Here is a 13,542-nt window from a genome sequence, read left to right on the forward strand (position 1 = left end):
GCACATATGAAATGCTGATAAAACTTTAAAAAATTACCTTTGCTGAGGCCACATCTCAGAACAACAATCAGAATTTCTAGGGGTGAGTCTCAAAATTGGTATTTTTAAAAAGACGCCCTAGTGATTCTAACATGCACGTAGAGTTGAACAAGGTATTCTCAAATAATATACCTATAGGACCAGGCAGTAATATAAGTGATAGAAATCAGCCAAGGATTAGAACAAAACAATGGCATGAAGCAGTTGGTAAATGGCAATAGACACTGGACCTCTATGTCCGGGAAACAGTAGGGAGTGATGGAGACTGTGGCAAACTGAGAAACATGTGGCCTGCCTAAAAGGGCAGTCATATACAGTTTCAGGCAATTGATCCCTGTGGGAAAGGGTGGCTCAGTGTTAATTTTCATCTCAAGTAGAGACAGAAATCTACATTTCTAGGCTATCTCTCTGAAATGCCCATCGATGATAAACTGGACAAGGAAAACGTGGCACATACACACCATGGAATCCTATGCAGCCATAAAAAACAATGAGTTTGTGTCCTTTGTAGGGACATGGATAAATCTGGAAACCATCATTCTCAGCAAACTGACATAAGAACAGAAAATCAAACACTGCATGTTCTCGCGCATAGGCAGGTGTTGAACAATGAGAACTCATGGACACAGGGAGGGGAGCATGATACACTGGGGTCTGTTTGAAGGGGCAAGGGAGGAATAGCAGGGGGTAGGGAGGTTGGGGAGAGATAACATGGGGAGAAATGCCAGATGTAGTTGACGGGGGAAGGAGGCAACAAACCACCTTGCCATGTATGTACCTATGCAACAATCCTGCATGATCTGCACATGTGCCCCAGAACCTGAAGTATGATCAAAAAAAGGTCCAGGCCAATTGCTTCATTTTGAAAACCTCATAAGTTTTTCATAGAGTTACTGGGGACAATATAAATGAATTAAAAGTTAACTTTTAAAATACTCTAAATACCTTATTTTAAAAATCATTATATGGATAATTCATTCGTATTTTAAAATTAATTTATTAAACCATTTAAAATGGAAATTAATAATAAGTAGGGCAGACACATTGGCTTTAAATATGTCTAATATAAGAAGCATTAGGTTGATGTAAAAGTAATTGTGGCTTAGGCCACTACTTTTGCGCCAATCTAAGATATAAATTTATCATCTGACTAATCATTGAATAGGTAAAACTCGAAATACCTATACACCCAAGAATAAAGTCATGATTAATTGCATTATGGCATAATTAGCAGCTAAATAAAATAATATTCAGTTCATATAATAAGAAATGTATTGAGAACCCATTATGTGGCAGAGAAGCTGCTAAGAAATGCAAGATGACAGACACTATAAAGGTCTTTAGGGAGCCTCCAGTCTAACCAAATTATAGGAGCAACAATATGAGTAGCCTAGAATCTTCAGGCCAAGAATTATCAGAAAACAAATAAAAAGGAAGAGAGCTGATTTTTGACACCGATATTACTGCTGCCCAAATTTGTCTCTATATTAAATAATATTTAAATTAAGTAATGTGGAAACCAGAATTGCAAGAGTATTTTCATGAATTACTATGTGTGAATTGGCTGACAGTGACTGAGTGTGATTTATTCTTCATAGTATTAGTAATATCCGTCAAATGCTGTCAGGTAAACACAGCAAACCATTATGCAAACCTTCTACAATTATTCTTCACAAGGCTCATGTCTACCAAGAATTTGCTTTCCACATTCTCAATATTTCACACCTGAAATGAGTCAGAAAGGGGTCGTAGGACATATTCTTGGCTACACACTGACTCTATTCAGGATATGGTTCTTGAAACACAATCCCAGCTTAGGAGAGGGAAGCAATGAACATGCAGATACGTGAGTAACCCACATACATGTTAACATAACGTTAAAAGTGAACTCAGAAGCGAGGTGGCCAATTTAGAGTTATTCGTTACCTCCAAAAGCTGCCGTTTCCCTGAGGCTTTCATCCTGATGGTGGACATTCGCTCGGCTAGGACTGTGAGCGTGGACTGCAAGGCCAGCTGCTCTGCGGGGTCGGCCTCGCAAGACTCGGATACCAGCTCCTCGGCGAGAGAGGACTGGAGCTCATTGATTTCATCCTGGAGCATGAGAATCTCATCCATCAGTGCCTGGAGGAAAGACTGTGGAATCACACTCATGTATTCATTTTCTTCACTGAGGGATCATTAACGCTAGCTGAGTCTCACATCCGTTGGGATTAACAGAAGACATTTCACTTGGGAATCATTACTCAATCAACAAATAGGGACCTACTCACCTAAGTTTCTAAATGAAGGGCCAGGACATTTTGTATATATCACTAACCGAAGTGACTTTATATATCACTAACCAAAGTGACTTTGAACAACTTAATCTTTCTAGTTTTCAAAAGGCTCATCTGTAATACAAGGAGAATACGCTCCATTATTTCTATTTATCAATTTATTTCTTATTTTTTAGAGACAGTCTCACTCTGTCACCCAGGCTGCAGTGCAGTGGTGTGATCCCAGCTCAAGCGACCCTCCTGCTTGAAGCTAAGACTACAGGTGTGTGCTACCGCACCTGGCTTTTTAAATTTTTTTTTTTTTTTTTTTATAAAGACAGGATCTTGCTATGTTGCCCAGGCTGGTCTCAAACTCCTGGCCTCAAGGAATCCACCAGCCTGGATGACAGGCATGAGCCTCCGCATTTCTCAATCATTTCTAAGAGTCTCCAATATCATGTTGAAAATAAAATGTATCACTTTCTTCCTCAACACAATTTTCCCACATTAACCTACTGCTTTCCCCAAATCTGAAACAACACTGAACTCTAATCCAAAACTCACCTCGTTTCTCACAAGATGGGAGAAACCTGTAGCCTATTTCTATGTCATCATACTACTCATTTTTCTGATTTATCAAACTCTAAAAAATAAGGGTCTCTCCCAGGTGATGTCTTGCATTCCCAAGAGTTCAAATGTTTTCTAATCCTGAGCACTTCCAAAGGCACATCTCTAACCCAGACACCTGCCCTAAGTTTCAGGCTGTGCTCAACTTACCTAGTTCACGGGCGTCTGTATAGCATTAAGTCTAAACCTGCTTCCTCTCCTATCTTCCACCGCTTCCCATTATGGCTCAAGCTGGAGACGTGGGAGTCATTCTTCACACCTTCCTTTCCTTCACTCACCAGATCCAAATATCTGAATGTCCCAACTGCCCCCACCTGAAGTCAAGTCAACTTCCTCTGTTGACTGAGTTGCTGTATAATGGTCTACTGATGAGTGTGTCTGCTTACACTCTTGTTGCTCCAGTCCAGTCTATGTGAAGCAATTACAGTAACTTTTTCAAAGTGTGAATTAGATCCTCTCACTCCCCTGCTTTAAAATGTGTACTGGCTCCTTGCTGTGAAATAAATCAAACTTGTTACACTTGTGTGGTCTCACTCTTCCTGCCTCGTGTGCCACACCCACTTTTTTTTTTTTTTTTTTTTGAGACGGAGTTTCGCTCTCGTTACCCAGGCTGGAGTGCAATGGCGCGATCTCGGCTCACCGCAACCTCCGCCTCCTGGGTTCAGGCAATTCTCCTGCCTCAGTCTTCTGAGTGGCTGGGATTACACGCACGCGCCACCGTGCCCAGCTAATTTTTTGTATTTTTAGTAGAGACGGGGTTTCACCATGTTGACCAGGATGGTCTCGATCTCTTGACCTTGTGATCCACCCGCCTCGGCCTCCCAAAGTGCTGGGATTACAGGCGTGAGCCACCGCGCCCGGCCCGCCACACCCACTTTTTGCTCACCATATTCTTGCCTTCTTCAGCCACTCGAGGGCCCCACTTCAGTCACTTCCTGGCCTCAGGGGCTTCGCACGTGCACATGCTGTTCTCAACGTGGAAAACTCTTTCCACTGTGTGTGATGGCTCTATTCACCCTTTGGTCTTAAGTTAATTGTCATATCTTCAGAGAGGCCTTTCATGACCACCCAGTCCTAAGAAAATGTCCATCATTCTCTCTGAATAGTGTCCTGTTTTCCTGTCTATCATAATTATATTTGATTTTATTTCTCTTTTCTGGGTTATTTTATGACTTGCTCTTTAGATGGAATCTTCACAGGAGAAATTTTTATTTAGGATTTCAATGAAGTTAGAAAAATAGGCTCTATCACCAGAGTGGCAACTATGATTTCAAGTAACACAGGCTTTATATTCACCAATATTTCATAGTTTCCCTTGTGCCCTTCTTTGCATAATTCCTATCTTTTCCAAAGGACTGGAGGCTTCACTGTAAGCATAGTGCCTCCTCAGAACTCTCATGATGTAAAACAGCAAAAACCCCTTATCTTTTCCTTATACCAAATATCATTATGACATTTTCAAAATAAACTATTACTATTATATACATTTAGAAAAGTGAACAGATTATAAGCACACCAACTATATATATATACATATCCATGCTGCCACCCAGATCAAGAAATAGAACATTTCAGGATTCCACAAGCCCCTTTGGCCTCCTCCCTCCTACTACTGCTGTCCTAAAAAATTACCACTGTGTTAACCTGTAAATATCAGAGCACTTTGGCCCTTCTTTGAGCTTTATAGAAATGGAATCATACACAATGCACTGCTTTGGGTCTGGTTTCCTTCCATGACTGCGAGAGTCATTTTTTTGTTATTGCATGTAGAAAGAGTTAACTCATTTTATCATTATATTGTATTTCACTGTCACCTGGCTCTAAATTGTTTTCACTTTAAGTTTTTCTAGTGGGTTCGATAGTGGAATCTCATTGTAATTTTAATTTCCATTTCCCTGATGACTAATGAGATTATGAGTGTGTTTTGTAGCTACCTGCTAAAAATCTCTTGCCCATTTTCTACTAGAGTTGTTCCTTTTCTTATTGATGTATGGAGTTGTTTGTATATTGCTAGATAGGAGTAGCTGTGTTTCTTCTGGTTCTGTGTATTGCAAATAATCTGCTCCCTCTTTGAGGCATGGCTTTTTCCTTAATAGGAAAAGATTTCCTTAACAGTGTCGTGTCATAGAAATAAGTTCTTAATTTTATCATGGTCTAATATAATCAATATTTTCCCTGACATTTAGGGCTTTTTGTGTCCTATATAGGAAATCTTTTGACTAACCTAAGGTCATAAATAGAACACATTCTCATAGGTTATCTTCTATAAGAATGCTACTAAAAGCGAGGTTCACAGAATGATGCCTGTCTGCAAAATGTTTGTTACAGGCTTATGATGAAATAAACATGAGAGCAAGTGCTAAGAAATTTACAACATCCAAGCAGCATTTGATTTAATTTGACTAAAGTATCCGTCTGTGATGGATTAGAATGTTTTTAAAAAAGATCATTCACGACAGATATTTAAAAATATTATTTTCAAACTTTTTTGGTAATAACTTCACATTTGGATCTACAAACCACATAAACAATTTTCATGTCCACTGTAGAAAGAGGTAAAAATTCTTTATTTTTTTCACCCATTGTTTTGCAGTTCAGTCTTTACCACAAGCCAAGTATCTGTGTAAATGTGATTCTGCAGCTGGTCTCAAATTCTGTTTCATCAACCCATTTGGTTGTTTGTGCAAATACCACACAATCTTAATTATCATAGTTTTTTAAATCTCCCTATCTGGTAGGATATATCTCTCAACTTTATTACTCTTTTTCAAGACTATCTTGGCTATTCTTTAATTCTGGCATTTTTAATATATATTTTCCAACACATTTGCAATATATTTTATTATTATTATTTCAGACAGAGTGTCACACTGTTGCTCAGGCTAGAGTACAGTGGCAAAATCTTGGCTCACTACAACCTCTGCCTCCTGGGTTCAAGCGATTCTCCTGCCTCAGCCTCCAGAGTAGCTGGGATTACAGGCATGCACCACCACACCCGGCTAATTTTTTTATTTTTAGTAGAGACATGATTTCACCATGTTGGCCAGGCTGGTCTTGAAGTCCTGAGCTCAAGTGATATGCCCACTTCGGCCAAAAGGATTACAGGCATGAGCCACTGAGCTCAGCCTGCAGCATAATTTAGAATTAGCTTGTCAACCTCCACCAAAAACCATGCTGCAATTTTTAAAATGTGATTGCAGTGAATTTACAGAATACGATTATACATTCAAAGTATTATACATTCAGAAAACTTTCATCCAGTAAATTATTTTCTATTATTTCATAATAATGTTTTGTGCCTGAATGCTAAAAGTGTAAAGTCTATATTTGGTCTGATTTTAAAGGCTCCTCCATAATTAGATGAATCTTATTATGTCTTTTTTTGCACTAATCCTTCTGTACCAGCAAGAAGAGCCTCCTAACAGTTTCACACCACGTTCCTTCCCATCCTCTCTTATGTGCCTTTCCACACACATTTACATTTATAGTGCCTCCCACCCACTCCTGTTGCCATTCCAAATTTTCAAACTCTGTCTCCTCGAAGTCCTGGTTAGATCTCATTTAACCTACTTTCCACCAACTGTAGCCCACAATCAGATTTCTGTTTTCTGTCGGATGTGTTGGTAACTCTCGCCAGTATTACCTCACTAAATCTCAGTGGATTTGATCAACCAGGTGTACACTGAAGTTATTAGCTTCCATTTAAAACTCACAATGTTCTAAAATAGCTCTCTGAATGCTCTGCAGTCAGTGATAAAGGAATTAGGAAAATCTAGAACTGTTCACTTAAATCTTTTTTTTTTTTTTTTTTGAGACAGAGTCTTGCTCTGTCACCCAAGCTGGAGTGCAGCAGTACAATTTCAGCTCACTGCAACCTCTGCCCCAACCTGAGTTCAAGTGATTCTTTTGCCTTAGCCTCCCAAGAAGCTGGGATTACAGGAGTGCACCAACATGGCCAGCTAATTTTTCTATTTTTAGCAGAGACGAGATTTCACCATGTTGGCCAGTTTGGTCTTGAACTCCAGACCTGAGGTGATCCAGCGCCTCAACCTCTCAAAGTGCTGGGAGTACAGGTGTGAGCCACTGTACCCAGCCTCACTTAAATCTTGTTAGAGGCAGTCCGCTCCACTCATGCTTGAGTTTACTCTTAAAGGAGAGTGGACATTTTTGAAAGGTAGCTAGAGTTTTTAACTTCAAGATCCAGGAGCCAGGCTCAGGGAGTATGAGATTTTCTTTTGGGGTCATAAAAAAGTTTTTGAACCAGATAGAGACAGCAGTTGTACAACATTGTGAATGTACTAAAACCACTCAATTGTACAATTTAAAATGGTTAATTATATGTTATGTGAATTTCACCTCAATTAAAATAATTTCAGCCATCAGTCCAATAACTCTGAGTATAAGAGCTGGTGGCCAGCTGCTCCCTGACAATATATGATTCAAGATAAGGAAAAAGAGATGAAATGCATACCTTTGGGTTTCTGATTTGTAATTGCAAACTTGGCATGTGTGTGAAAAACTTGGCTCATGCTTAGAGAAGTACCATGAGCTTCTCTAACATGAAAAACTCTTTACTAATAAGGGCGAACAGAAACATGGACTGTATGTTATGTGACTTTCAGAACTATCTATATGCACAGGTGTTTTTTTTTTTTTGTTTTTTGTTTTTTTCTTTGGAGATGGAGTCTTGCTCTGTCAGCCAGGTTGAAGTGTAATGGAGCCATCTCAGCTCATTGCAACCTCCACCTTCCAGGTTCAAGCAATTCTCCTGTGTCAGCCTCCCAAGTAGCTGGGACTACAGGTGTGTGTCACCATGCCAGGCTAATTTTTGTAGTTTTAGTAGAGATGGGGTTTCACCATGTTGGTTAGGCTGGAATGTTTCCTTTATTTATTTATTTATTTATTATTTTTATTTTTTGAGACAGAGTCTCACTCTGTCACCAGGCTCCAGGCTGGAATACAGAGGTGAGATCTTGGCTCACTGCAACTTCCGTCTTCTGGATTCAAGCAATTCTCCTGCCTCAGCCTCCCGAGTAGCTGGGACTACAGGCCTGTGCCACCATGCCCAGCTAATTTTTGAATTTTTAGTAGAGACCGGGTTTCACCATGTTGGCCAGGATGGTCTTGATCTCTTGACCTCGTGATTGCCCGCCTCAGCCTCCCAAAGTGCTGGGACAACAGGCGTGAGCCACCATGCCCGGCCTTTTTTTTTTTTTTTTTAAGCCTACAGCACCTGGTATTCCTGGGCAGTCTCCTATCCAAGTACTAACCACACCCGACCCTGCTTAGCTTCCAAGTTCAGGTAAGAGACCACAGTTCTTGCATTCTATTTTAGTTGTTATGTATATGAAAAAACAAAAACAAAATAACCATAGACTCTGCGTCCTATATATCACAGAGCTTAGTGTGGCAACACATGTCTCCAATGCATCAGATGCCCATGATAATGAAGGTTGCAAAGACAGAGGGTTTAACAGTCAGAGCAACAGCCACGAATCAGCTCATGAACTACATTCAAGTCTTAAAATGAAATCCATAAGACAGTCGGGTGTGGTGGCTCACACCTGTAATCCAAGCACTTTGGGAGGCCCAGGCAGGTGGACTAGCTGAGATCAGGAGTTCAAGACCAGCTTGGCCAGCATGGTGAAACCATGTCTCTACTGAGAATACAAAGATTAGCCCAGCATGGTGGGCTATAATCCCAGCTACTCGGGAGGCTGAGGTAGGAGAACTGCTTGAACCTGGGAGGCAGAGTTTGCAGCAAGCCAAGATAGCGCCACTGCACTTCAGCTTGGGCAACAGAGTGAGATCTGTCCTAAAAAAAAAAAAAAAATGAAATCTGTAAGACAACTTAGAGAGGATAACCAAAAAGGGACAGCATTCCACACAAATTCAGTGGTTTAGACAAGTGTTTAAAGGAAAAAGTTAGGAATTAGGTTACCTCCTTAAAAAAAGCATGAATACTTCCAAGAGAGTATTGGGAAAGAAGTAAAAATTAAAGTATTTCTATCACTTTTTAGGAAATATAAAAAAGCATACTGGACTTCCTCACGCCCATTCAGTTGAAATTTAGAAATAGTAATTCTATAATAGTGCTTGAAATTTTTAAGTACAATTCCAGAAGCTAAGAACAAATTTAGATACTGTGATACCACCAGCTTTTCATGTAGGCAGCTGTGTTCCAGAACTTGTAGAACTAAGGCACAGACAGCAAAAGGTAGCAAAAATAGCTCAGATGAAAAATGTTAGCTATGTGATGATACACAAAATTATACTAAATTATACATTATTGCTACTTTCTTTCCCTCCCGTTAGAACATTAATATAATGGTGAAGCCCCAATGACTGGTAATCTTCATTAAATTAGCTGTACCTCCTTACTGCTGTGACAGCTAGTACTACTACTGCCAACTTAGGGACAAAAGTCATGTGGTTGGCCTTAATGACAAGAAAAGTTACAGATTCACTTCTAATTTATAATTCTCAGAATGTGTAATTTAGAGTTGTTTCCATGAAATCCACTAAAATGAAATCTATAAGACAGCTGGGCGTGGTGGCTCACACCTGTAATCCCAGCACTTTGGGAGGCCAAGGCGGGCAAGATCACCTGAAGTCAGGAGTTCGAGACCAGCCTGGCCAAAATGGTGAAAGCACATCTCTACTAAAAGTACAAAAATTAGCCTGGCATGGTAGCAAACACTTGTAATCTGAACAGAATCATCCTTTCTCTCCACATTCAGTTTATGTGTGTTTTCTTCTAATGCCTGAGTGACAGGGTGGTGGTGCTGATTGGAAGCTAACTTGCATTCTTAGTTAGGAACTCTGGAAGGGCAGAGCAGGCCACCAGGATCCTGTTTTCATGAAGCTTCTAAATCTTGTAGGAGTCAGTGATGGGTCTTTGGGAACTATGGGCAGCCACCTGGGCCACAAGAATAGGGGGCTTGAACAAAGGTGGAGATGTCCTGAAGTTAGAGAGAGGGTCAAACTATTAAACCTTCTGCAACATTGGTGTCTGATCATCTGAGGGAGTGACCCACAAATGCACTCTAAACCAGCCCCTGCATAATTTACACTATATTCCTTTTGAATGCTTAAAAAACAGGGCCTTTTACAGAACAGCCATCAAGGTTGGCCTGAGGAGCACATACTCAAGCTGAAGGAAGCTCTCTGGCCCCTTCCAGTACAGTGAAGCAGAAGTGCAGGCAACAGCTGGACAGACAGAACTGCAGGAGCAAAGAAGACACAGGAGCCCCAGGGAGCACACTGGAGCAAAAGGACACCCCGTCAGATCAGAAAGAGGTGGCTGCTGGCAACAGAAAACTGGGGTGCCAGTTACAGAGAACTGAGAGACAGTGAGGCCCCTTTAGAAAGGAGAGGGGTTTGGAAAACTAGCAGTCTAATGATAAAATGGGGGGAGCTCAGAGGTAAATGGCACTGGCATAGTCCCCCAAGCCCCTGACTGTCCTCATGCTTGGTCTGGTCTAGGCTAACAAGGGTTAATTCTCATTTTGTGCTCTGATAGCACCCTCTGCAAATCTGGAAGAGGATGGGTGACCTTGGGATAGCAAAAGACTTACAGAAAGTAGTTTTTTTTTTTACCAAAATAAGGCCTAAAAATGGACACTACTCACTTTGATCTCTATCTTTAGAAGTTACAAGAGTATAAAAAACCTGAAACCACTATTTCTCAATATGCTGTCTCTAGATGAAATGTTCTCATTTTTGTGTTATACTGAAAGGTGCTATATTGCAAAAGAATGCAACTTTATCTGACTGTACATATGAACAAGCAGTGTATTCCAAGATCATCCTGCTTCCAAAACTAGAAAGATATAAAGTAGAAGAAAGACAAAGTACTAAGTGTCACTCTTAAAGCTGATAAGTTACCATCTTTGATAAACACACTTACCATACCATGCTTTCATAGCTCTTAATTAACATCTAAAAATATCTTTCTTTCCTCCTGCCTTTTGAAGAGTTGTCACATGTTCCTGGATTCTTATCTCAGCCAGGCAGCATTTTCCTACATCACAGTGATGAATATGTAGGAGAAAGCGTGCCTCAGTATCCTTAGACCCCAGTTACACCAAATCATTACAATTTTAGTAGTATACCTCATCACACTGCCAAAGTATTAACTGGATTTTAATTTCTGAACATTTCTTAGCATGCACTTTAAATTGGCATACTTTTAACACTATCTTTCTGTGTTAATGATCTCTGTTTCTAATGTAAAGCTAATGTTTTGCCTAGTTTAACCTTTTAAAAAATAATTTAAGACAGGGACAATCACAAGATGAGTCTTAGAACTTACCTTTCAAATGCTTCTTTGCCCACTGAAGTCTGAGACATGTTTTCTGAAGTGATAATGGAGGGGCACCCCCTGACTAAGTTTCTTCAGACAACAATATCCAGAAAAGGGAGATTTGGAGTATATTTTATACCTACAATAATGGCTCACAAGACAATCAAAATAATCTGGCAACTCTAAGGAAACACACTTTGTGTAATTAAAGTTGAAAAGCAACATCATTGCATGTAGCTTTCTTGAATTAGATTCAAGGTCTGAACCTCTCTCTCTCTCTCTCTCTCTCTCTCTCTCTCTCTCTCTCTCTCTCTCTCTCTCTCAGGTCCCTCCCTAAAGCAGTAGTAGAAATGACTACCATTAGGACTCTTGTTTACTCTAGAAGAACTGATAAAAAAAAAAGTAAACTGGTTGTCTCAAACACATGCCTGACAGGCCAACCAGTCACAAGAGTGCACTTATTTAATCAGGCAGGAAACTGAAGTCATGGCTATTCGTACCTGATGTTCAGCCATCTGGCTTTCTGGACTCCTGCCCAGCTCTGGGCTCTCACTGAGTTTCAGCTCAATGGCCTCCATCTTCGTAGAGATGGACTGGAGGGAGTCCTGGTACTTCTGCTGGCGTTCCAAAGCTTCATAGAGTGTGCGTTGCTTCTCACTGATCTACACAAGAAAAGGGATATTACCAAATGCTTCCCAGCCCCTTATCTTTCAGATTACAACATTTCTTTCTTCAGTGCTTTACCTCTGTGGCCCAACACAGGGCACTGGACTGTGGACTGGATGTGTAAACTCTCGGCGTGTATTTCATAAGACAATTGCTAAGGTAACTGGTGTCTGGTGGGCATAAACAAGCCCACCCTGAAGACTTACCACATTCTTTAAGGTTTCCCAAGAACGCTGCAAATCACCCAGTTTGGCAGTAGCAGATGGTTCCAATCCTGGTTCATAGAACTCCTGGGATGTCGACGTGCTCGGGTGAATCTTTGCAGCATCTGTCTGCAACCTCTCAGCAGACAAGGCTTGGTAATACGCAATGTCCTGTGAGCGCAAAGCACAGTGTTGAATTCGAAAGGAAGACAAAGTCTAGATTAATATGCTCTGGGTACTGTTGGTCATGTGAAGGAAAGGTTTCCGATCTACACCTCTCACAGGGCACTACAAACTAGTCAATTAGTAAACTCTTGTGACAAGAAAAACTTAAAGACTGAATCAAAGCATACTATAATTGTTTCAGAGTTTTGGTTTGTATATATCAAAAAACAACTTTACCAATCTTTCAAGTTGCCAAAACTTATTCTTATTTTATATTTGTTAAATGAAAATACAAAGGATTTAAGCAGTACACATTTATTTAAAGATTGATTAGAATAGTAAAAGAGACTCTTAATGATCTAGTTCCTAAAATGTTGCTAAATATATTCATTAAACTTTAAATAATTATAAAACTACTTGACTTAAATAAAATTAAATCTGCATAGGCAGCCAGATTTTCACTATTTGTGGGTTCATTATTTGCAGAATTAATTTAAATATTTTGATATTAAATAAGAAAAATGTAATGGGGAAGTTAAAACTATCCTATGAAACAAGTATTACAAATGTTTTCTTATTCATTTTCTCAAAATATACACACACAAAAAAATCAAAGTCAGTGATGAAATATGCTTTAAAATTGTTAAAATCTATTGTGTTATAAGTAACATTACATATATTATTTGTATTGATAAAATTTACTGTATCAAGAAATATAGTAAAGATATATCAAGAGATATAGTAAAGATGGTTTTCAATTTTTTCTATGATTATTTATCTGTAATTCTGTAGAAATTTAATTGGGGGAGTAATTCCTATGATAAAGTTCACTGTTTTTGCAGTTTTACTGTTGAAGGGAATTATGTCGACTTAAAATACCTGAATCTTATTGATAATCATGTATTGGTAAAAAGTATTGAAGAAGGCTCCAGCCATCTGAGAAACAAATATAGCAGTGTCATCCAAGAGAATGAATTCCAACTGGGACAGCTGAGATTCTAGTGAAATTCTCCTCCTCTGTAGCTATATAATTGGAGCAAATAACTTACATCTTGCACATTGGTTTATTCACTAGTCCAATCTTGGGTGGGATTGAGGATTATATGAAATGATATTTGAGTGACAATGACACCTTCTACCAATTTTGCTGTTGTTGCTAGGCCTCCAGATAAGTCCCCACATTTACTGATGACATTGGAATATGGAGACTGCTTCCTCTTCATTCCTAACCCTGCCGCTGTCTTGAGTGGATTACTCCTCATGTCCTTAATAGGTTTAGATC

General features: G+C 39.6%; 1 protein-coding gene across 35 annotated transcripts in view; it reads right to left on the reverse strand.

Annotated features, from left to right (window-relative positions):
• SYNE1 (spectrin repeat containing nuclear envelope protein 1) overlaps positions 1-13,542 on the reverse strand; it is a 518,696-nt gene that overhangs the window by 160,935 nt on the left and 344,219 nt on the right. For 21 of the 35 annotated variants that reach the window (XM_078370315.1, XM_035297742.3, XM_035297743.3 and 18 more), the window contains 3 exons: positions 12,099-12,266; positions 11,727-11,888; positions 1,966-2,172 (listed from right to left, as the gene is read on the reverse strand). In XM_078370315.1, coding sequence (XP_078226441.1) covers positions 1,966-2,172; positions 11,727-11,888; positions 12,099-12,266 — 537 coding nt within the window. The remainder of the gene's footprint in view (positions 1-1,965; positions 2,173-11,726; positions 11,889-12,098; positions 12,267-13,542) is intronic. The other 14 variants (XM_008995260.5, XM_078370318.1, XM_054254525.2 and 11 more) reach the window with 1 other exon arrangement.

The sequence above is a fragment of the Callithrix jacchus genome, chromosome 4 (genome assembly GCF_049354715.1).
Source record: "Callithrix jacchus isolate 240 chromosome 4, calJac240_pri, whole genome shotgun sequence".
NCBI classification, from domain to species: Eukaryota; Metazoa; Chordata; class Mammalia; order Primates; family Cebidae; genus Callithrix; species Callithrix jacchus.